This window comes from Schistocerca serialis, chromosome 9 (assembly GCF_023864345.2).
Source record: "Schistocerca serialis cubense isolate TAMUIC-IGC-003099 chromosome 9, iqSchSeri2.2, whole genome shotgun sequence".
NCBI lineage: Eukaryota > Metazoa > Arthropoda > Insecta > Orthoptera > Acrididae > Schistocerca > Schistocerca serialis.
The window spans coordinates 441743549-441767588 of NC_064646.1; the positions used below are offsets into that span (position 1 = coordinate 441743549).

Consider the following 24040-nt stretch of genomic DNA (forward strand, 5'->3'; position numbering starts at 1 on the left):
TATTTCAGAGAATGGTTGATAGATATTTGGTAGATAATTAGTACAGACACTTATAAAGAAAGCAACACACAAAAATATGTAGTACTCACCTATCCTAAACATATCAAGGAACATAACCAGAATGAAAGGAATTAGACCAAGGAAAGTAGCAATATTTGGCAAAATGGATTGTGCTGAATCCATCTTATCAAATATGTAGGAGACACAGGTTGCAAAGAGGATGGATGCAGGGCAATAAAGGATAATAAGTGCCCCCAGAGTGCAGAAAGCTGGTGGCTCACGAAGTGATGGCAAATCAAACACAAAGATGAGTGCCAGCAAGGCTCCACAGATGAACAGCATAAGGCCAATAAGAACCAGGAAATAGGTGAAGAAGTACATGAAAAATGACAGGCCATTCACTCGTAGCTGGTTCTTTGCTTTAATCTGTGGAAATAAAAATTAAACTGTCACTAAACCTATAAGATGGAAAAATAAAGTAATACTATCTACTTGCTCACCACAAAAAAATGGCTAAATAAGAAAGACAACTTCAAATCTAAAATATTTTATGTGCACATAACTCATAAATTTAGAGAAATTAACTTAGTTTTTTTCAGTTTGTAGTACCAAGTAATATTTTTCAAACAATAAATTCTTGTATATATTTGCAATGATAAGACATGAAAAACATATAGGAAGCAATCAATCTGAATACTACACATCAAACAAACTTTAAATTTACAATAACTAATACTGATCTTCAGCCTATGGTAAGTTGTGTCACACTAAACTGCAGTCAAATGGTTCAAATGGCTCTGAGCACTATGGGACTTAACATCTAAGGTCATCAGTCCCCTAGAACTTAGAACTACTTAAACCTAACTAACCTAAGGACATGACACACATCCATGCCCAAGGCAGGATTTGAACCTGCGACCGTAGCGGTTGCACGGTTCCAGACTGAAGTGCCTAGAACCGCTTGGCCACCACGGCCGGCAAACTGCAGTTAAAACAGATAAAAAGTGAAAACAAAAAATCACTTGAAACAATTAACAGATTCAGTAATGTCAAGGAAATTAATAGTAAAACAGTACTAGGGACAAGAGCAGCTTCATCAGAAAGTAGCAGTTATTACAAGTGGGAGTGCCTGGATAGTTAATTTAAGAAGAATGAAAGATCTAAAGTAATAAAATTGGAATGAACGAAAATAGGCGAGATTCACTACAATTACCCTGTCGCAAGAGTAGTCACACTCCAGACTAAATATTGCTGAATAGTTGTTCAGTTTTATTTATTTATTTAAACACACATTTTTCTTAACGCTAAAAGAACTAGCACCATATGGTTCACAAAAGACAACATTTTCATTTCTCTGTTACATAACTAGCTGTTTTCTTTGCCTTTCCTTCTTGATGGTTAACGTATACAATGTAGATATAAAGCAATGGGGCGCACAAGGTGGTAAATAGAAGAAAGAATGAAAAATACATAATTTTATATTATAGTACAATATATAAATGTTGTACTGAATTATACAAAGATAACATTATGTAAGATACTTGCAGGAGGAGAGAAGGTCAAATACTTATCAGTTTCTAAAATAGAAAGCAGTTGAAAATTTTAGCACACAAATGATATCCATGAGAATTTATGCAAAACATTGCACTTTAAAAATATTCTGCTAAGAGTAGTACTGATGGTGCATTATGATTTGTATTACATGTCACTGGAGGCACCTGCTTGCTAGATTAGCTTTGAGAGAACTGTTATTAACGTTACCTAAAGGTTCAGATTCATACTATTCCAAATTAGAATCAAATTCAAATTCTTGTAAATCTGTCATCTTGAAAGCAATTTCCATATTTGTTAATTATAATTTCCCACTAGAAGCTGAGGTGATCAGATCTTTCCTTACAGAAATTTTTAGCTGTCTCACTGGAAAATCCAGGATGGACAGTGGGGCCCCTGGCTTTAAAGATTACAGTGGCTCTGTGTGTGTGTGTGTGTGTGTGTGTGTGTGTGTGTGTGTGTGTGTGTCTTATCAGAAATCTAGGTATTTCTTATACTCTACTGACCTTCTGACATCTACATTCTGCCACCTGAGGAATGGACATAAAAGTAACTTACATTCTCAGTAGAGTTCAGCAGTGTGTGCTCTGTCTCCCATCACAAATGGGGAAATTGCAGCTTGTGTATACTGTTCAGCGTGCCAACTTGCTTTTAAGTGTTGCTAAGCCTAACCATGCATGCATTGTCATGTTACAGCAGAAGTTGTGTATCCCACAGTGACACAATTTGAACATTCAACACTATCATGACACACAAAACGTTAAAGATCAACCACATAATGGTTACCTGTATTTAACTACATCAGCTGATAGCTGCTGCCTACAAATTAGAGCTATTAAGGACCGAAAGGTGACTGCAACAGATATGTGCACTACGTTCTTGAGGGCAACTGGGAGGATTTTTTGAGCCACACAGTAGCAACTATATCTACAGAATTCATTTCGTCCCCAGGCATCCATTAAGACCAATTGTATGAGCCCCTCGGGCACTGTGGTGTATCAAGAAAGTTGATAAGAGAATGCCTGAGAGAAACCTGGTTCAATGATGCTGATAATTGTCATGGAAGTAGGCAGTGATGGTGGTGGCAGTAATGTAGGTGATGTTTTGGTAAATGTGCCAACACCTTGTAGATAGAGGAGGCCGAAATCTAACGCAGACGGGCGTGAATTCTGGAACAGGATAAGTAGTGAATTCTAATAAGAAAAGTATGCAGCTCCTCGAATACTTAACTTTATTCTATCCTTGTGGTACATCGCTCTTGATAATACAAATAAGACTATCTTCAGATACGGGTAATGGCGCCTTGCTAGGTCGTAGCCATGGACTTAGCTGAAGGCTATTCTAACTGTCTCTCGGCAAATGAGAGAAAGGCTTCGTCAGTCTAGTAGCTAGCAAAGTCGTCGTACAACTGGGGCGAGTGCTATCCCGTATCTTGAGACCTGCCTTGTGGTGGCGCTCGGTCTGCGATCACACAGTGGCGACACGCGGGTCCGACATGTACTAAATGGACCGCGGCCGATTTAAGCTACCACCTAGCAAGTGTGGTGTCTGGCGGTGACACCACAGTAGGAACATGAGTCTCAGGTATGAAGTCCCACAGATTCAGCAGGGAACAGGATCCTCAAAACTATTGTCAACATTTCAACAGTAGGTTAATCTTCGCAAATGATAATGCAATAGCAACCTGCACTTGCTCCATGTACACCTACCTCTGGCAGGCAGGGATTAACCAAATGGAAATCTGACTGAGCATACAAGGAACCAGCTGAAACATACACAGGAATCCTCCTCGCATTCTGGCAGGCCTCAGGAGGGCTGCCATAAAGGAGTGGGACAGGCCCGAGCACCCATGTCTCTACAAACTTGTGGACAGCATGCCAGGAAGAATTCGAGAATGATACAAAACTTAGGATGGAGCAACACTATAGTGAATGTTACTAATTTCACAAGTGTGCACTACTGGACACACTGTCTTTACTGTGTGTTCTTGTTTTGTTTTATTTTCACAGTAATAACTATTTTTTAGTTTCAGAAGGCCTAGGCTTTCATTCACTGCTTTCCTTGAATCTAAGACCAGAGATATTCCCAAATACACTGGTTTCCAAACTTTTCTTAGCAATTTAAATTGTCCTTTTGTATAAAAGTTTTGACTGTTGAAGAAACCACAACTATATGAACACTTCCTCTTTAATCAGTAAGGGACACAACATAGTGTATTTCTTCAAGCAAAAATAAAAACAAAAGGTGTGCACCGAAGGTTCTACAACACAGTGTACATATTTAAGTACTCTATAATACAGTGTAAATATTTAAGCGCATCGCATAAATCTCGGGAGTACACCACGAAAAAAAAAAATCATTTAAAAACTGCTAACACATTTAAGTCATGAGATCTTCCCTTTGTGATTGACAGATGACACATGGGGCAGTTCACATTTGATGCAAGAGCATGAAATGTAGAAAAGTGGAACAGCTCAATTCCTTACATAAACATTTTTTTCTTCTTACCTGATGCTCTTTTATATGTAAGGCACATACCATGATTACAGAAAATTTTGCTAAATTATGATTAAACTGTATTTTGCTAAACTTTCTTGACATTGGCTTATAGCACATATTTGCAGCATGTATGAGGTCTGAATATACATCACTGTACCTATGCATTGTGTTTGTCTCCCAGAGCACATGGCACACAAAGATTAGATTAGATTAGATTAGATTTACTTTCATTCCAATTGATCCATAGTGAGGAGGTCCTCCAGGATGTAGAACATGTCAGAAAAACAACAATACATGACAAATATTTACAACTCAAACAAATAAGCTAATGTACCATTCCACAGGTCCCAAGTGGCAAGGTCGTCATATTTAATGAACCCTGTATGAAAGAATCATTTTACAAATACTAATGCACTGAATTTAAAATAAAAACAGTTTTTTTATTTATTTATAAGGTAATAAACGTGTAGTACAACTACTAAATACACACACACACACACACACACACACACACACACACACACACACACACTTATTTACAATGAACACATTACTGCACTGAAATTGTGCTGAAGTTAGGTTGTTACGCTTTTTATGGCTGCTGACATGTTATTGAAAATGTGTGTTCCTGAATAATGCACACCTTTTTATACAAGAGTAAGTGAATTTAAATCCTTGTGAAAATCATTCTTATTTCTAGAATTGATTCCATGAATTGATCTGTTGGTCTGAAAAAGTGATATATTTTTAATGACAAATTTCATTAAGGAATAAATGTATTGGGAAGCAGTAGTTAGTATCAGTAGTTCCCTAAACAGGCTTCTGCAGGATGTTCTTGAGTTCATACCATGTACAACTCTTACTGCACATTTTTGTGCCCAGAAAACTTTAGCTTGGCTTGATGAATTGCCCCCAGAATAATCCCATATGACATTATGGAATGAAAGTAAGCATAGTATGCCAGCTTTTTCATTTTTATATCCCCTATGTCTGACACAATTCGCATTGCAAATAGAGATTTGTTAAGATGCTTCAGCAGTTCTGTGGTGTGCTCCTCCCAGTTGAATTTATTATCAAGCTGTAATCACAAGAATTTAGCACTGTCCACTTCTTCTATATGCTTGTCATCATATGTTAGGCATATACGAGTGGAACACCCTTTACAAGTTATGAACTGCATGTAGTGTGTTTTTTCAAAGTTTAGTGACAAAGAATTGGCTAGGAACCAGTGGTTAATGTCCACAAATGTTTTATTAGCTGACCTTTCTAAGACTACACTTGATTTGCTATTTATAGCAATGTTTGAATCATTGGCAAACAAAACAAACTTGTCTTCTGGTAATGTTACTGATGAAAGGTCATTGATATACACAAGAAAAAGTAAGGGCTCTAAAATGGAACCTTGTGGGACCCCACATGTAACTAGTTCCCAGTTGGATGCTGCCTGATAGCTTGATACACGTCTTTTTCCTAATAACACTCTTTGTTTCCTGCCAGAGATATAAGATTTGTACCATTTTTGCAGCATTTCCTGTTACACTATAATATTCTAATTTACTTAAAAGGATATTGTGATTTACACAGTCAAATGCCTTTGACAGATCACAAAATATACCAGTTGCCTGCAATTTTTTGTCTAATGAATTAAGCACATTTTCACTGTAAGTGTAGATAGCCTTCTCAATATCAGAACCCTTTAGAAATCCAAACTGTGACTTTGACAGTATGTTATTTGAGATAAGATGGTTATAAAGCCAATTGTACATTACTTTTTCTAAAATTTTTGATAATGCTGGCAAAAGTGAAATTGGATGGAAATTTGATGCTATTTCTTTAACTCCCTTCTTAAACAGTGGCTTAACTTCAGCATATTTCAACCATTCAGGAAATATTCCACTGATAAATGACTGGTTAGACAGATAGTTTAATATGTTACTTAACTCAGAATCACATTCTTTAGTTAACTTTATTGATATTTCATCATACCCACTAGATGTTTTGGATTTTAAAGATTTTATGATGGATATTATTTCTGCTGAGGTAGTGAAGGTCAAATCCATATTATGGAAGTTACTTGAAATGTCTGGTCTGAGGTATTCCATAGCAGCATCTACAGAACCTGACAACCCTATCTTGTCAGTAACAGTTATAAAATGTTTGTTAAAAAGTTCTGCAACACTATACACGTCTGTCACCAATGTATCATTTACTCTTAATGCTATTTGTCCCTATTCATGTCTGGTTCTACCGGTCTCCTCCTCCACTATATACCATATAGTCTTTATTTTGTTATCTGATATGACAATCTTTTCCTTGTAATATATTGGCTTTGATGTCCGTATTACAGTCTTTAATATTTTGCAGTATTTCTTGTAATGTGCTTTAGCATCAACATCGGAACTGTTTCAGATTGACAGATGCAGTTTTCTTTTTGTTTAACAAGATACTCCTATTCCTTGAGTAATCCATGGCTTCTTTGTAGACTTTGCCCTAACCTTGGTAAGTTTTGGGGGAAAACAGTGTTCGAATAAGGTAAGCACTTTATTAGCAAAAGTGTTATATTTTTCATTCATGCCATGAGCACTGTAAACATCAGTCCAGTGAATGTCTCTGTGGAGTGTCCTAAAATAATCAATTTTTGGCTTGAAACTTCCTGGCAGATTAAAACTGTGTGCCAGACAGAGAATCGAACTCGGGACCTTTGCCTTTCATGGGCAAGTGCTCTACCAACTGAGCTACCCAAGCACAACTCACGCCTCGTCCTCACAGCTTTACTCCTGCCAGTATCTCATCTCCTACCTTCCAAACTTTACAGAAGCTCTCCTGCGAACCCTGCAGAACTGATAAACATAACAGAGTATTAAGAATAAGTCAGTTAAATTACAGATAAACACCAAAATATAGTTCCACAAATTTGGCCTATACGCAACTGTGTGTAAACAAAAACAACAGTGCAGAGTTTCTGAAATAACAACTTAAACTTTACGCTACTTTCCGGAAAAGATGAATACAGGGGCTGAATTGCACATGACTACGTATTAAATGGTTGGTGTTTATTTTAGCATAGTACCTCACGATCATAGACCATGTCCACTGCAAGACTCACTGGAACTAAGACAAAGATCATCCCTATGAACAAAGCAGAGGAGAATGTCCCCATATTGAATTCTTCAGGTTGTGATGTCTGCTGGAATGGATGTGTCTTCACAACTATTGGCTGAACATCCACATCATTCACAGATGCCATCACCATTCTGCAACAAAAAGTATAGATATTATTTAATGGTATCCAGGCCAATGGACACTATTCTTAGATAGACTACAAAGAACACCACACTTAGATTCAGTAAACCATTCCAATTTATGATCTTAATTACAGCATATATTTTTAAGTACTATCATTACTGTTACTACAACCAATTTAAATCTTTTTCTACTGAGATATGCAACATATCAATCATGTTTCCTCTAATTTTTAATAAATTTACAACAAAATATCCAATGCAGAAATTAAGCTCAATAGACTAAATATTGGTCGCCTCTTTAAAACAACATATTGGCCAGCTTGTAGTGCTGTAGACAGTGGAGAAATGGTATTAGGTGCTATGTAACCGAGCTGCTGGTGTATCATGTCCAGCGCATCTTTAATAAAAGTAAGATGGTACCAAACTATCAAAAGAATGAAACAAGTACCTGGGTTCCTGCCACGATGCTATAGATTTTGTGTGCTGGGGCAATCATTTCACGAACAGATGGAATAATAATCCTTTAAGGACAGGAAGAGGGGGACATTATTCCTATGGTATCAGTGAACTAAGAGAGATTTGTAAAGGGACACCCTCCTCTAGCATTGCTTTTTCTCGACCAAAAAATATTTACGAAGTTTTAAACAGGTTAATATTATGTCAACTGTATTTCTAAAAGAATTGTGTATGATTTTGTACATGATGTATTATATTTCAGGCTAAAATGTATAAAAAGAAATTACTTTATGTTCGTTGTTACAATCGATACATACTAACTCTGTATGTACTGTTAAAATTACTTTTCTTTTAGAAACACTTGAAATTATAAAATATCTGGCACACTTAAAATTCCTATTACTAATTTCACAATCGGATGAAACTTATTATGTTTATTACTGAATTCATTTATAAAATAATGATACAAATTGTTGGAAATTCATTTGTCAAGAAAATTTGTAAACTCTTTGCAATATCATTAGTACTGCAGAACGAATTAGTAGTGAGCATGCCTCTGATGTGATTGGACATTTTTTTAATGTTTGGCAATAACAATGTAATTTTCAATTGTGAAGACAGTGTGATATATGAAAATGTGAAAGAATAAAAATTATAGAAACAGAAATTACTTCTTAGGCAATTCTTTCAAAATTTATCACGTCAATTGCAACCATGAGAACCTTTAAAGTCAAAAATTTTCAGTTTCAAGAATCAGCCCCTAAACGTGAAGAAATGGAGCCAACTGTGAGAAAAGGAGATAAGTAAAAAGTCTATTGTAAATCTTACTCCCTTGAAGCTTATTAAGAGAGTTAATTATGGAGTGCGTGACAATCAATAAATGATGTGAGGGACAGGTAGATTACAGATTCGATGCTAAGATCCCAAAATTGATCTCATTTGTAGAGAGATTAGTACAGATTCTGTATGGGAAACGATCTGTGTGAAAGTAAGCATCAGTGATGTGTCAGATATGGTGACCAGCTGCTTTTCTAGACCACCTGCCTCAGCTGCTGTTGCGATAGAATACTTTAGAGAGAACTGAATCTAGTAGGTAAATTTTCTGATCATACTGTGGTAATAGGCTAATATTTCAACTTGCCAGCTACTGACAGGAGAGAGCCATGTGATTAAAACAAGTGTCAAAGACAAGAATTTGTGCAAGACTGAATGATTTTTCTGAAAATTACACTGAGAAGTTAATTTTAATAACTGAATTGTGAAGCTGTCGTGGTAACACCTAAAATTTTCAATTCAAATAACTCATTATCATCGACTACCGATATCAAAGGGAACAGTAAAAATGTAGAAGAATATTTCTGTTTGGTAAGTTTAACAGGAAATACATCAAAGACTATCTGCATAGTCAACATGGAATACTTACACATGGAGGAGGAAATGGGGGGGGGGGGGGGGGGGGCATCATTTAATCAAAATTAGTCATAGGAAAGGCACACCATGTTTCAGTAACCAAATTAGACAAATGCCATGAAAGCAGAAAGAGCTATGTCACATATTTAAATATAAGTCCAGGGATTGTTGACAAAAACAGCTGAACAAAGCTAAAACAAACATAAGGAGATAAATGCAAAACAACTGTTCAACATATTGAAGGTAACTGGCTGGCTGGACGAGATGGAATACCTATATGAAAATTATGCGAATTATTGCACAGCGCTGGAGCAATGAAACATTCTCAACACTTTGCTGACCAGCAACACCAGAGTGGTGGCATGCGTGAAATAGTGGTCAACGGCCAGCGACATCACAGTGATGTTGTGTGCATAGTATTGCTCTGAGGCCAGTGACACCACAGTGGTGTGAGCATAGTATTGTGCAGTGGCCGGTGACAGCACTTTAGTACTTGTGCAGTTTCATCATAACAGATGAAAGAGATGATATGAATATTTACAACGAATGTGTGGATGTCTTCTCTGATGTTCCAGACATCTTGGCAAACTAGGAAGAAGACATCGGATATCAAAAAATTAAGGGAAGCAGAATCGTCAGAAGATAGTGAAATATGTCCAAGAATAATTCGGCGAATGCTACATTTGCCAACTGATTCGGATGAATCAGACGAAGCAGACAGACTATGATTTACTGAGGACCAATAATAAATTTGAAGGATCCCCGGGTCAACACATATTTCACAAAGATATCCAGTGTCATGGATATCGTAGAATTATATATTGGGATTGATCTATTTGAATATATTAGCAACAAAATCAAATTGCAATAGAAGGAAACTGGATAAAAAAAAAAAAATATGCTACATTTGTTGACGTTACGGGACCCAAACATAGAAAATGGTTTGGGCTTGCTATCCTTATGGGCACTGTAAAAAAAGCAAGGAGTGATGATTACTGGTCAACAAATTCATTGATAGACACACCAATATTTCACAACACGATGTCCCGCAACCATTCAGACAAATATTATCAATTTTACATTTTTACAACAACAACAACAATATACTGGATAATGCTGACCAGCTTTTCAAAATGCAATTTGCAATTGATTTTTTTTCCAAAAAGTTTAAAGAAACATTTAATCTAAGTCAAAGCATCTCAATTGATGAAGGAATGATACCATGGTGTGGACAGTTAAATTTTAAAGTTTACAATCCCTCAAAAATTATGAAATATGGCGTACTCATTCGGATGCTGTATGATTCAAGTACAGAATACATTTCCTCATTCAAGATGTATTCTGGCACCGGACAACCTTTAGTAAAAACAATGATGGAACTATTGTCTCTTTCTTATGGAATGTGGCATCAAATATACATGGGTAATTATTATAATAGTGTAGAACTAGCAAAGAAGTTACTGGAAAGAAAATTTGAGTTTGTGGAATGATACGGCAAAACAGAGGATTTCCGGAAAAATTAAAGTGCACAAAAGTCAATGTGTTTGAAGCCTGTCATCAACAGAAAGGTGACAAGCGGCCAGCGACAAGCCAAGTAATCCAAATTAGCACTGCCGGCACCAAGCGAATAAATTAAATTTGTATGAGACGTGCTGACAGCAAAGTGTTGATAACCAGAACAAGGTGGAAGTCATTCCAGTTTTTAAGACAGACTATCAAACAGATGCACATGACTAAAGGCCTATACTGCTAAAAACAATGTGTTGTACAAATACAGAACAAATTTTATTTTCTCATAATGAAGGTCTCGTCTGCAGGGAAGAACCTTGTGGAACTCAGGTTGCTCTGATCATAAATGAGATTCTGGAGGTAGCAGAGAGAGAAAACCACATTAATGTTTTATTCTTTGCCTTACACAAGGTGTCCGACAAAGCTCTGTACTGTCACATAGTGAACAAAATATGAGCTTATGGGGTATCACAGCTTTGTGATCTGATTTAGCACATTCTACCTGGCTGAACTTAACGTGTGGTCTTAAACAGGAAGAAACTGACAGATGGTAAAGTAGCTCAGAGCATATTTAACAAGAATGTCAATGTTTACAATAACATACATAAATATAAATTATCTCCTGGATAAAATAATAAGTTCCAAGATACTGTTAGTGGGTGGAGCCAGTTTACTGAGGGAATTAAGTAGTTAAATGCAGGGAGATCTACAAGAATCAGTGTTTGGTGCAGACAGTGGAAGTTTATCCACAGCATAAACAAAAGTATTGTGTTGTCCAAAAATAGGTGGGAGGATAGGATGGTATGATATTGTTAGCTGAAGTACTGTCCACCACATCCTGTAAGTTGGCTTGTGAAATATAAATTTAGATTTATATGTAAATCAATATGCATTGGCTACTTATAGCATGTACTGTAGGTATGGAAGCTTTAATTTGGCATATTTTTCTTCATAGGCTGCTAGCTTATGATCCTATAAAAGGCTTCCTGAAGGTTTCTTGGTTTCAATGATGTCACTGATGAGTTCCTGATAATTTTGAAGATATGTTGCTCCACAAAAAATTACACAGGATACCAAAAATGTAAAAAGGGTTACAAGAACTAACTAGTTAGCACCATCAAGGAAGTTTCCCAGGCAATAGCAGCTGTAAAAATACAGTTATAGTCCACATTAAAACTGTTGTGTTTATGCTGATCTGTTAATAAAGCCACAATAAATCAACGATGGTCCACAAACATCAAAGGCAATCAGGTCTTTACACGTAGTTAGGTCAACAGATGAATTTAAACTGAAACAATAATAATGTATATCGTGATTACAAAGTAAACAAACTACACTAATTCCGGATCATTTAAAATTTGTCACTTTTATGTCAATGACATAAGCATGCAGAATAAAATACTAAGGAAAGAAGTAAATAGTGTATGTAGATTCTTTTATTTTTATTTATAAATAGAGACAGGAAAATTTCACAAAAGTGATAAAACAAAATTTGTTGCTTTTCTGTGTAAAAATATCATCAATCTGATGGTGGACATTTATTAATATTTTTGACTGAAGATTATTGAATTTTGAAATTTGATTTTGTCTTTTTTCCTCAATGCTTAGGTTCTTGTGTAATCTAATAGAGAGAGTTCACTTTCCGTGGAAATGAGCTATGTCTTTGAATATGACATCAAATGAAAATAGTCTGCTTTTGATTAACTTCACTGCAGTACCAGCTTTAATTGCTGGCCCCACATTACCCTACACTTTTGCACAACAAATTGTACCAAAAATATAAATAAGAAAAACTTTAGTTTTGTAAACATCACTAAAGCACTGCTCTGCTTGTTTCTACCAGCCAATCACATACACAATATTTGATGATATGCAAACACCACTCTCATCACATATGATAGATGGAAAAATTTAAATACTGATGCACTGCTAGTGTTATTGATACCTTCTTACAGAACCACATTCATTGGTTTCACCAATTCACAACCAAATTATCACCTTTCCACATAACCTAGATCTTTTGGCTACACGGTAGATCAGGCTATTACCACAAACTTCATTCAAAAAATTGCAAAAGTGATATTAAATAAACAATCTAAGTGACCTGCTTTACCACCAAAAACACATCTGTAAGACATCATATGTCCTGTGCTGTGATTGGTTGCTAGAAGAAAACTCAGCTGTAGTCATCATATTTATGTGCTTGTGGAGCTTAATTCCAGTTTTTCGTGGTTTTCATATTTATAATTGTGTACTACAAAAATATAGTTTCATTACATTAATGATCTCCCAAATTCACAGTTTTGGTATGATTTGTAATGTAATAAATATTGTAAAAAAACAACAAGGGACAAACACCACAGATACATATGAAGGAAATACTGAAATTCCTGGATTGTATCTTCACACAAGGCTAGCACCTTTTATGGCCACAGATATATGGTAGTCTGTGTTCAAAGCCCTAGGTTTTTGTTTCAAACATAAGACAATGATGAACTCTATTAATGCCAATATGGCAAAGAAGTGACGCTTTAGGTGTATCTAAAACGGGAGGTTTCAAGTATGCATATATTCTAAAGAAATACAACTCTTCATAATTTAGGGGATAAGCAACATTCCAGGAGGTGTAGATACTGTTGAATGTTATGCTGAAAGTTAACATAGACTCCAGGTGTCTATTTCCACACTGAAGTAAAGTTTTGTACTATCTGCAGCTATTGTTTCAAAGGAGAACTTTGAAGTTATGAAAAAACTTTCTTTTGAAAAACTTTTCATGGTTTTTGGCTATCAAGCTTTTTTCCTTTAAATGATTAGATTTAATAGGTTTAATGTAAATGATTTCTTTCTTTTTAATTATTTAAATAAATGTTATCTGTAATGTCAACAAATAAAATGTAACTAATAGGTATATTAATCACTGGAAAAATCCATAATAGAATAATAACAATATGAACAACAATATGATGAGAAGGATAGACTGCTACTCAGCATATCGATGAGATGTTGAGTCGCAGACAGGCAGAACAAAACGACTGCCACACAAGTGAGCTTTTGAGTAAAAGGCGTTCTTTTAAAGTGGACAAAACACACACACACACACACACACACACACACACACACACACACACACACACACACACACACACACACATTCACGCAACACAATTCACTGACACACGACCAGTGTCTCCAGCTGCTGAAGTTGAACAATGGCCGAGACAGTGGTTTTTGTGTGTGTGTGTGTGTGTGTGTGTGTGTGTGTGTGTGTGTGTGTGTGTGTGTGTGTACTTTAAGAGAAGGGCTTTTGGCTCCGCTTCTTCAGCAGTCTTTTTGTTGTGCCTGTCCTGTCTGGAACTCAACATCTCCACTATCTGGTGAGTAGCAATCTATCCTATTAATAGATATATTTTCATTGTCATCATACAGCAACAGTAAAAAAACAATGAAGTAAAACAAAAATAAGAAACACGATACTTCAGAAATAATCCGCCAGAAACTAACACCCAAATTGGCAAAACATAAAACTGAAATCGACCATAAAATAAAACAATTTTTTCCTGTCCTGTCCTCACAAATAAATAGTTAAGAACAATGAACTATACTTTCTTTTTGAGGTCTTATTCATGTTTCTTCTCATATTGCATTCTTAACTTTGCATCCTTAAATCTAAAAGAAGCATACACTTTTAAGAATAATTTGTACTATTCTAAAAAAGAAAATTTATAAAAAATATTGTATCATACATCATACTTGTAAAATGCATTGCTAATGGTATTCATTATTATTGGCAAAGAATGCTGTGCTGTGTCATTATATATCACTGTGAGGCTGAGTTGTGGAATATCATATGTATTGACATTCATTGCAGCCATATGGGGTGCTATATCCAACAGAAGAGAAAAATTTCCATTGTACATTTCAACAGATGTTGCCCCACTTATTTCAAGATTTTGAATAAATTCATCCAGGTCTTCCGATGTAGCGTTATGCACAACAAACTTCCTGTTACCTTCGTAAGTATCTGAAATGAAACAAAAAAAAAAAAAATAATATAAGTATTACTGATATATATGATATTGTTACAGAATAAGGCCCACATTTCAACAAAAAAAGTAGATGCACTAAAAGTCAGTAGTCTACAATGTGCATAATCAAGTTATATATGAATGTGACAGTGAATTTGCTAAACTTACATTAACATCTAATTCTGCAAACCACTCCACAGTAGCGAGTTGAGAGTGTACCAATAACATGAATACCCTTTTCTTAAATTTAACTTATGAATGGTACATAGTATGTAAAAGGAATGACAGCAGATACTGAATGGATACAAAGAACGAAAGCATGAATGGTCACAGTTTCATTTGGTCGAAGGGAGAGTCATGAAGATGTTTAAAGAACTGAACTGGCAGATGCTTTACGGTAAGACGCAATTTATTCCATGGAAACCTACTTAGACAATTTCTAGAACCAACCTTAACTGATGGAGCAAAGAATACATTATAACACCTTTGTTTCAGTCACATAGGGATCATGAAGACAAGACTGGACTATTACAGCACACAAACAGGAATTTAAGCTATCATTCTTCCCAAGCACCATACGTGAATGAACAGGATAAAACTCTAGTAACTGATACAATGAGATGTATTCTTTGTTATGCCCTTTGCTGTGATTTACGGAGTATAGACGTACACTGATAAGCCAAAACACTATGACCACTGTCCACTGTGAGGTTGGATGCTGCCTGGTGATGCTGTGGGCACATGACATGGTATGGAAAGTATGTGAGTGCAGCAGAGATGGATGGGGAATCACCTTAGTGAATATGTGGGCTACAATGGGAAAATCCACTGAGATAAGTGACTTTGTCAAGAAACAGATTATTATTATTATTATTATTATTATTATTATTATTATTATTATTATTTTTATTTTCGATTATTCCCATTTAAAGAGAGCGTTTGAACTTGAATTCCTTTATGATGATTGTTTATGATTTTTCTGAGCCCAAATTTTCTTCATGTGTTCACTGTGTTGTTTCTTTCACTCCGCTGGCCATTTGCATCCTGGTCTCTTCTGTGTTGTGGTGTCAAATTTATGTTTTTTGATGATGTTCCTGAATTCAGTTCTATTTTCTGCATTGTTTACTATGTGTGCTTGTCTGAGGTCCTCTTCAACTTCTTTCATCCATTTTGTTTTTCCCCTGCCTGAGTTGATGACTTTAAGAATTCGTTTTGAAATTCTGTTTTCATTCATCCTGTGGATATGTCCATAGAACTGCATTCTTCTTTTCCTTATTGTAAATTTTCCTGAGAATTTTCCTTTCTTGTTTCTCTATTTCTTTGATTTTAGTTTGCCCACCTATTTGTGTTGTTTCAGGTGCATACAGTGCCTCCGGAAGTACGACAGTGTTGTAGTGCCTCAATTTTGCGTTAATGGATATGGACTTTTTGTTATAATAGTTCCACTTGAGTTTATATGCTTTATGTAGTTTTTTAATTCTTTCCTCATTGGCCTTTAGGTTGACCCTGATGGCTGGATGATTTCTCCCAGGTACTTAAAATGTGGAACTTGTACGATTTTCCCATGGGTTGTCACAACAGGCAATTTGTCTTGTGCCACTCTTTCTATGTGCTGGGTTTTCTCATACAAGATTTGCAGGCCAGTTCTTTGTGCAATTTCATGTAACTTCTCTATGGGGTTAGTGGCTTCTTTTCTATTATTTGTAAGGATTGCAAGGTCATCTGCAAAAGCTAAACACTTCACATTGAATCTATTATCTTTTCTAATGCCAATTTGGATTCCTTTGACTTCTTTTTCCCAAGTCCTTATAATTTTTTCAAGAATGATATTAAAGAGTAATGGTGAAAGTCCATCACCCTGTTGCACTCCAGTTTGGATTTCAAATGGTTCAGAAATATCCCCCATAAATTTAACCTTGGAGACTGTGTCAGTTAATGTTTCCCGAATGATTGCTCATCTTTGTGTCTATGCTGAATTCTTCCAGCATGTTGCAGAGCGCTACTCTGTCTATTGAGTCGCAGGCCTTTTTAAAATCTACAAAGGTGACTACTGTGTTTCAGGTGTTTCTCATCTGGAGAATCATTTTCAGATTCCAGATCTGCTCTTTGCATGATTGTCCCTTGCGAAAATCAGCCTGGTATTCTCCTAATTGTGGGTCAGCTTGTTCTTCTAATCTATTCATGAGAACTTTTGATAAGATTTTATATGTGACCGGCACGAGTGAGATACCCCTGTATTTATTTAGTTCAGTTTTGTTCCATTTTTTGTGGAGTGGATGGATGAGTGCGCATTTCCATTCAGAAGGGATCTGTTCTGTTTCCCAAATGTGTAATATGATTTTGTGGATTTTTCCTGTTAATCTTTCATCATTTAGTTTCCATAGTTCTGCAATAATTCCATCTTCTCCTGGGGCTCTATTGTTTTTCAGTGTCTTGATAATTTCTACTATTCCATTGACGGTTGGTGGTTTAGCGTCGGGGTTTGGTGTAGACATCTGGTAGTGAATATCCTCTGTAGGTCTTTCGCAGTTGAGAAGTTTGTTGAAATAGCCTGTGAGGATTTGGCAGTTATTCTTCATGTTAGTTTCTAGTGAACCATCTGGTTTCTTGAAGCAAAGATTGGGTGGCTCGTATCCTGCAATATGTTCTTTAAACGTCTCATAAAAATTCCTGGTGTTGTTGTTCTTAAAGTCTTGTTCTATCTCATCTAGTCGCCGTTTGTCATAATTTCTTTTTTCCCTCCGAATAGTTTTTGATGTTTGTTTTTGGATTACTAGAAATTGTTGCCATTTTTCTAATGTTTTGTGACTATTGAAGTTTTTCCAGGCATTGGTCCTTTCTTCTATTGCTTGGTCACATATTATATTCCACTACCTGTGTTTTCTCCTTCTCAGGGGTTGACCCAATTTCATCGTGGATTTGAGGACGTCCACAAGTTGTGTCCAGTTTGTGGTGTTTGTCTGACTAATTTCCTGTAAGATGTTTTCCTTGTTGTGTTTTATGTATTCAGGGTCTGGTCTCAGCATTTTGTTTAGTTTTGGCTTTTTTCTATTGTGTTGTAATCTGGTCTTTATCTGTAGAAGATGGTGGTCTGATTTAAAAAATCCTCTTCTCGTTTTCACATTCAGAATTTCTGCTGTGTTACTCCTGGAGATGGCCACATGGTCTATCTGGAATTCACCCAACATTGTGTTGGGTGGCTTCCAAGTATACAGTTTCTTGTTGGGTTTTTTGAATTGTGTTGACATAATTATGAGACCGAAATTTTCGCAAAAGCTTATCAATCTTTCCCCATTCTTGTTAGTTCTCTTGTGAGCTGTATGGATTCTGGTGATTTTCCTGTATTTTTTCTCTTTGCCTAATTGTGCGTTAAAGTTGCCTAACAAGATTATTACATGGTGTTTGGCAATTTTGTCTGTCGTCTCTTCAAGGTCATTCCACAAGTCATCCACTTTCTGGGGGTTCTTCATGTTATAGTTATTTGTGGGTGCATGTGCGTTGATCAAGGTATATGCTTTGTTGGCTGATTTGATGGAGAGCGTTGATATACGTTCTGAGGCAGACTGGAAGTCAATGACAGAGTCGCTGATAGATTTGTGGACTACAAATGCTGTACCAAACTGTTTGAGTCCTTTCTCATTAGTTTTAACTGCTGGTTTTCCTTTGTAGATCCTGTAGTTGTTTGTGTCAAAATGGTTTTTGTCCGTAAATCGTGTTTCCTGGAATGCAAGGATTATCATCATCATTATCATTATCATTATCATTATCATTACCATTATCATTATCATTATCATTATTATGTAACGACTGTGAACAAGTAACTTGACAATGGTGAAGCTGGTTGAATGTTCACATACTACTGTTGTGATCATCTACAGGAAGAGGTAAAAGGACAGTGAAACTACCACTAGGCACTAGTGGTTGGATGTCTATGACTGTTCACAGAACGTGGGGTTCAGAGGTTTGTCCCCTCTATAGTACGATAGCTGATTTATTTTGTTCCAAAGATGAACAAATGAGCTATTAAGCAGATGGCCATAATGGGTTTGGTCATCAGTGTAGATGTAGATGTAACAGGCAGAAATACACCTTTCAACTCCTGTCAGAAAGATGGGGTTCTTGAAACATCATGAAGAAGCCTTTATGAAATAAAAATGCTTTAGTGTGAACACTGCAGAACACATGCTATCTCTAAAATAAATTTACGAGTTCCATCTTAAACAACTAACAATGGAAAAGACATAAATGAAGATATCACTGCTAAGACTGATCAAGGAGTGTCCCAACATTGTTTCTTTCAGTTGTTCAAAAGAATTGCATTACATTTTCTTGTAATTAAGTGCGAATTTGATCTCTGTACTAAGTTTTGATAATTGTAAGGTTCCTTTTTATTGAGCCCTTTAATCACTTGTTACTTAGAATATATATGACGAAGATGCCAAGTGAGTCAGTTTGTGATATTATGAAAATAACTGCATCTCCAAAACATTATGAAATGATAGAATTGCTTGTAATGTGATTCTAGTGTATTTATCTTATATCATATACCAATACTCCTGACAGCAATCTTTACTTAATAACTGCTATTCAGTACAAATAGTGATGGTGTAATTTTATATTCAAAATGTTTTACATCATAAGGCAAAGAGTTTAGTAAGTATGTTGGTGTATACAATGGGAACATAAAAAGTTCTTTGCTGTAACTGCAAACTGTGTGGGCACTGCACCATAGTTTGCAAATGAAGTTTGTGCTTGATTTGGCCACTACACTACAGTCATACAGGGCATGGGTAGCAGAACTATTTGGGCAGTAGAACTACATGGAATTAACCGTCGTCATAATTTTGTGACAAATTTCATAAGGAAAGCTATAGTGATGAAATGGTTCATGATGCAATTACACATTTTGATTCTGATAGGAAGTAGGAGAGTGAGCTCTACAGTGTGAAAATCCTGTACTTATGAAAGCATTGGACATAGCTCCATCATTTGAAGTGTCAGAAATCAGTTACTCTCACTCCTCCCAGCCTTCAGTCAGTTCGTGAGGGAACATAGACACCATTGCAGCAGTCCAGCAGACATCTCAGCACTGTATACGTAATAGAAATTTGAGACAACAACAGTCTGCATCAGAATAGTGACAGCCTCATGCTCCACTGCCTCCATGCCCATATTGCTTCATTCAGTACAAACTGAGTGCTTGTCCCAGGTGCTGGGCTGTCTGTAATAGATGCCGTAAGAAAGGCACATTGCTTCTGTATGCAAGTCCTTTCCAAATCTGAGAGAGGATGAAACAAACATGGATGTGAACAGTGTGTCAGCAGTGACAGTGTTTCAAAACAAACATTCCTCCCATTCTGGGAGAGTTTTCTGCACCTGTGACTTACAAGATTGAACTTCAACATTTCTACTTGTGGACAATGCTTACACTGAAAATCTGTTTACTTTGGAAACTTTTAAATTTTTTGGATTCTCCATCAATGATTTGCTTTCTAATCTGGTTCCATATAAACAGATGTTCTGTACTGAATTTTTCCCTCTATTTTCTCCAAGACTCGACTGTGCAACAGACTTTCCGGCTCATATTATGTTGAAACAGTCTGCACACCCCTGTTTTTTTCTGGACCTGCCCAGTACCAGTAACTTTACGGGATCAAGTAAAAGCAGACTTAGATCATCTTCAATGTCTTGATGTTATCTGATCTGGCAATAGTCAAAAAACCTACCAGTAAATTACACCTCTGCAGTGATTTTAAAAAAATCTATTAACGCACAGTCCATCATTGATATCTATCCATTGCCATGCCCTGATGGCAAAATTATCAGGGGGCCATTATTTTTCAAAGACTGGCTTGCCAGAGGCATATTTGCAGCTGCCACTTGATGAGGAGTCTAAACAGCTTCTAATTGTCAATATCCCATTTGGGCTTTATCAACATCAGCATCTACCTTTTGGTGTGGCAAGTGCACCAGCTATTTTTCAACACTTTTTAAAGTAACTTCTTGCATCAGTTCCAGGCTGCATAAACCATATATATGACTTAGTAGTAACTGGTGCCTCTCCAGAAGAACATTTGCAGAACCATTATTCTTTATTTTCTGTTTTACAGTCTGCAGGGTTAAAGCGCATATTGGCAAGACACATTTTCCTAACCATCCATTATTCATTTGGGTTTTGAAGTGTTGCATGTTAGCATTAAACCACTGCACCAACATATTGATGCTATTACCATATTGCCACATTCCATGTCCGACAAGGACTTAAGACATTTTTAGGCAAAATTGCTTACTACCAAAATTCTTACAGGGCACTGTCACTGTGGCAGAACCATTCCATGCATTATTATGAAAAGATGTTCCTTTCTACTGGTCCGTAGTCTTTAATCAGGCAGTCAAGTTGTCGAAATCTAAGCTGCAGTCTGCCCCTTGTTTGGCCACTTTCCAGCCAGGCCGGCACCTTGTGTTAGCAATGGACATGTCTCGGTTTGGCCTTGGGCCATCCCTGGTCATAAGCATGCGGATGGTTCTCAATGTCCTATTGCATATGTCCCTAAATCCCAAAATTCAGTGCACCGGCATTATTCACAGTTAGATAAAGATGCACTGGTGATTGTGTATGCTCTAAAAAATTTCCATGTTTTTCTGTATGTGTCTATGTTTCACCTGCACAGATCACAAACCATTGCTGAACAAAGCTGCACATCACTTACAGTAGTGGGCTCTTTTCTTGTCACAAGACAATTACCGTATTTACTCGAATCTAAGCCGCACTCAAATCTAAGCCGCACCTGAAAAATGAGACTCGAAATAAAGGAAAAAAAATTTTCCCGAATCTAAGCCGCACCTGAAATTTGAGACTCGAAATTCAAGGGGAGAGAAAAGTTTTAGGTTGCACCTCCAAATCGAAACAAAGGTGGTCCATTATAATATGAGACACAATTTAGGTCGAATGAATGACGATACCGCTACAGTAGTTGTAAGCTTAGCAGTTAAGCTTTACCAGGTAGCCATTGCTATGCGTCAGGCGCTCTGTCCGTATTTATACGGGTATCCTTTCTTTTTCACGTGCTTCATCTGGTTTGAATTGATTGCTTATTTTCTTTGATCTGATAAGTGCCATTCTCTTTTTTATAGGTGTTTACATCACTCTAAGCTGAAAATGCATTACTGTACTGTGTCATGCATTGTTTGTCGCATTCTGATAATGAGTGTTTACGGTCGTGGCATGACTTGCTTTTGTGCGCGCTGCCACTGCTTACAAAAGAGAGTTCTGAATGAGTGTTTAGCAAAAATTTTTCTCTGTTTTAAAATCTTTGCAGACGCCTCTTTAGTACATTACATTCTGCTCTGAAATTAGTCATCTTAGATTTAAAAATCTAGTGAATTACCGTGCTTCATTTCTGACTGTATCACTATTAGGCATCAGAATAATATGAATATAAACGTGACATTATATGTATATTCTTCCGCGTTTGCTGTTGTCTCACTCTAGTTTCGTAGTTTATTAGGCAGACAGGATTTAAATGAGATAGCAGCAAACACGAAAAAATACATGGCAAAATGTTTATATTCATATTATTCTTATGGTGAAGAGAATACTGCATGTGATTCACAATTCATCAAAGTTCCTATTAGCAGCTATCTCTTATCACAGGTAGGAAAAAATTCAGTTGGCCATATTGACATGCTACAGAAGAATGCTGAAGATTAGATGGGTAGATCACATAACTAATGAGGAAGTATTGAATAGGATTGGGGAGAAGAGAAGTTTGTGGCACAACTTGACCAGAAGAAGGGATCGGTTGGTAGGACATGTTCTGAGGCATCAAGGGATCACCAATTTAGTATTGGAGGGCAGCGTGGAGGGTAAAAATCGTAGAGGGAGACCAAGAGATGAATACACTAAGCAGATTCAGAAGGATGTAGGTTGCAGTAGGTACTGGGAGATGAAAAAGCTTGCACAGGATAGAGTAGCATGGAGAGCTGCATCAAACCAGTCTCAGGACTGAAGACCACAACAACAACAATATTGACAAACATCCCAAACAGTCTTGCCACTCGGATTTTCGTAGTACAGTGAAATTCTGCTACATTCGAAGATGAAAAATACGGAATTTGTATTTACTTCATTGGATAATGTACGAACATGCAGTGGTCGAAACTCGGGATGGAGAAAAAAGCTCGTCTTCCACTTTTGTTTTTAATTTATTTACTGATGGAGAGGTTTTGGCGTCAATATTTATCTTTGTGCCTGCAAAGCATGCCTGCATAGCGCTACATATATTCTACGGCAGAAGTTAATTGTGGTGGCACCTACCAACATTTTTCAGAACTTCTGCTTACTTTGCACTCGATTCTAAGCTGCAGGAAGTTTTTTGGATTGCAAAAACTGGAAAAAAAGTGCGGCTTAGATTCGAGTAAATACAGTATGTGATACATTTTTGATCTATGGCACAAATGCTGACACCTTATGTTTGCTGACTGGTCTGGTTCCAGAGTTTGATAAAGTGGAAGTTCAAAATGTTAATGGTATTACTATTACTAGCACTAAAATTGCAGCTGCAGTAGCCACAGATCCCATTTTAAGTAAAGTTATTTCTTTTGTGGACACCTCCAGGCCAGTCTTCTGATCCTCTGAGAAATAATATTGCATTACAGAAATCATCTCTCTGTTTGGGATGGAGTGCTGCTGTTAGCTACAGAATATGCCACTCCTCAGGTGTAGTCCTGTCTGCACTTCAGTGTGAGGTAATGCATTTATTACTTGTGGAACACTGGGCTGTATCACATACAAAAGCATTAGCATGCAGATATGTTTTTAGCCTGCCACAGTGTGCCACCTATTAGGCAGCTCCCCATGCTTCTTTGTCACCGTGGGCAGATCCACGGCAGCCTTGGGAATGTAGATTTTATAGGAACTTTTATTAATTTCTAATGGCTTGTTGGGAAGGATGTTCAGTCAAAGTTTTCATATGTCGTGTGTTGCCTGTCTACATCTGAGGCGGTGACAATTTCCACTTTGTCAAAAATTTTTGCAATGGAAGGTCTTCTGTATACGTTATTTATCAACGACAGCCCTCAATTCGTATTTCATGAATTTGAAGATTTTTCATAAAAAAAACTGGTGTTCACCATGTCACGGTTCTTCCTTTCCACCCTCATCTGAATAGGAAAGAAGAATGACTAGTACAAACATTTAAGACTCAGATGGAAAAAATTCATTTAGGATATTCACTGGAAGTAGCTCTTGATTGGTTTTTCAATTCTTGTAAGTTCATCCCTGATGGTAATAAAAAGCCCAGCAGAATTGTTGCATGCTCATCAGTCCCGAACTTGGTTGCATCT

At 36.7% G+C, this 24040-nt stretch overlaps 1 protein-coding gene across 1 annotated transcript in view; it reads right to left on the reverse strand.

Moving 5' to 3' along the window:
• LOC126418602 (cholesterol transporter ABCA5-like) overlaps positions 1–24040 on the reverse strand; it is a 346051-nt gene that overhangs the window by 108340 nt on the left and 213671 nt on the right. Inside the window, exons 21-23 of the mRNA XM_050085434.1 lie at positions 14421–14691; positions 7121–7304; positions 90–426 (exon numbers count right to left, since the gene is read on the reverse strand). Of these exons, the coding sequence (XP_049941391.1) occupies positions 90–426; positions 7121–7304; positions 14421–14691 (792 nt within the window). The remainder of the gene's footprint in view (positions 1–89; positions 427–7120; positions 7305–14420; positions 14692–24040) is intronic.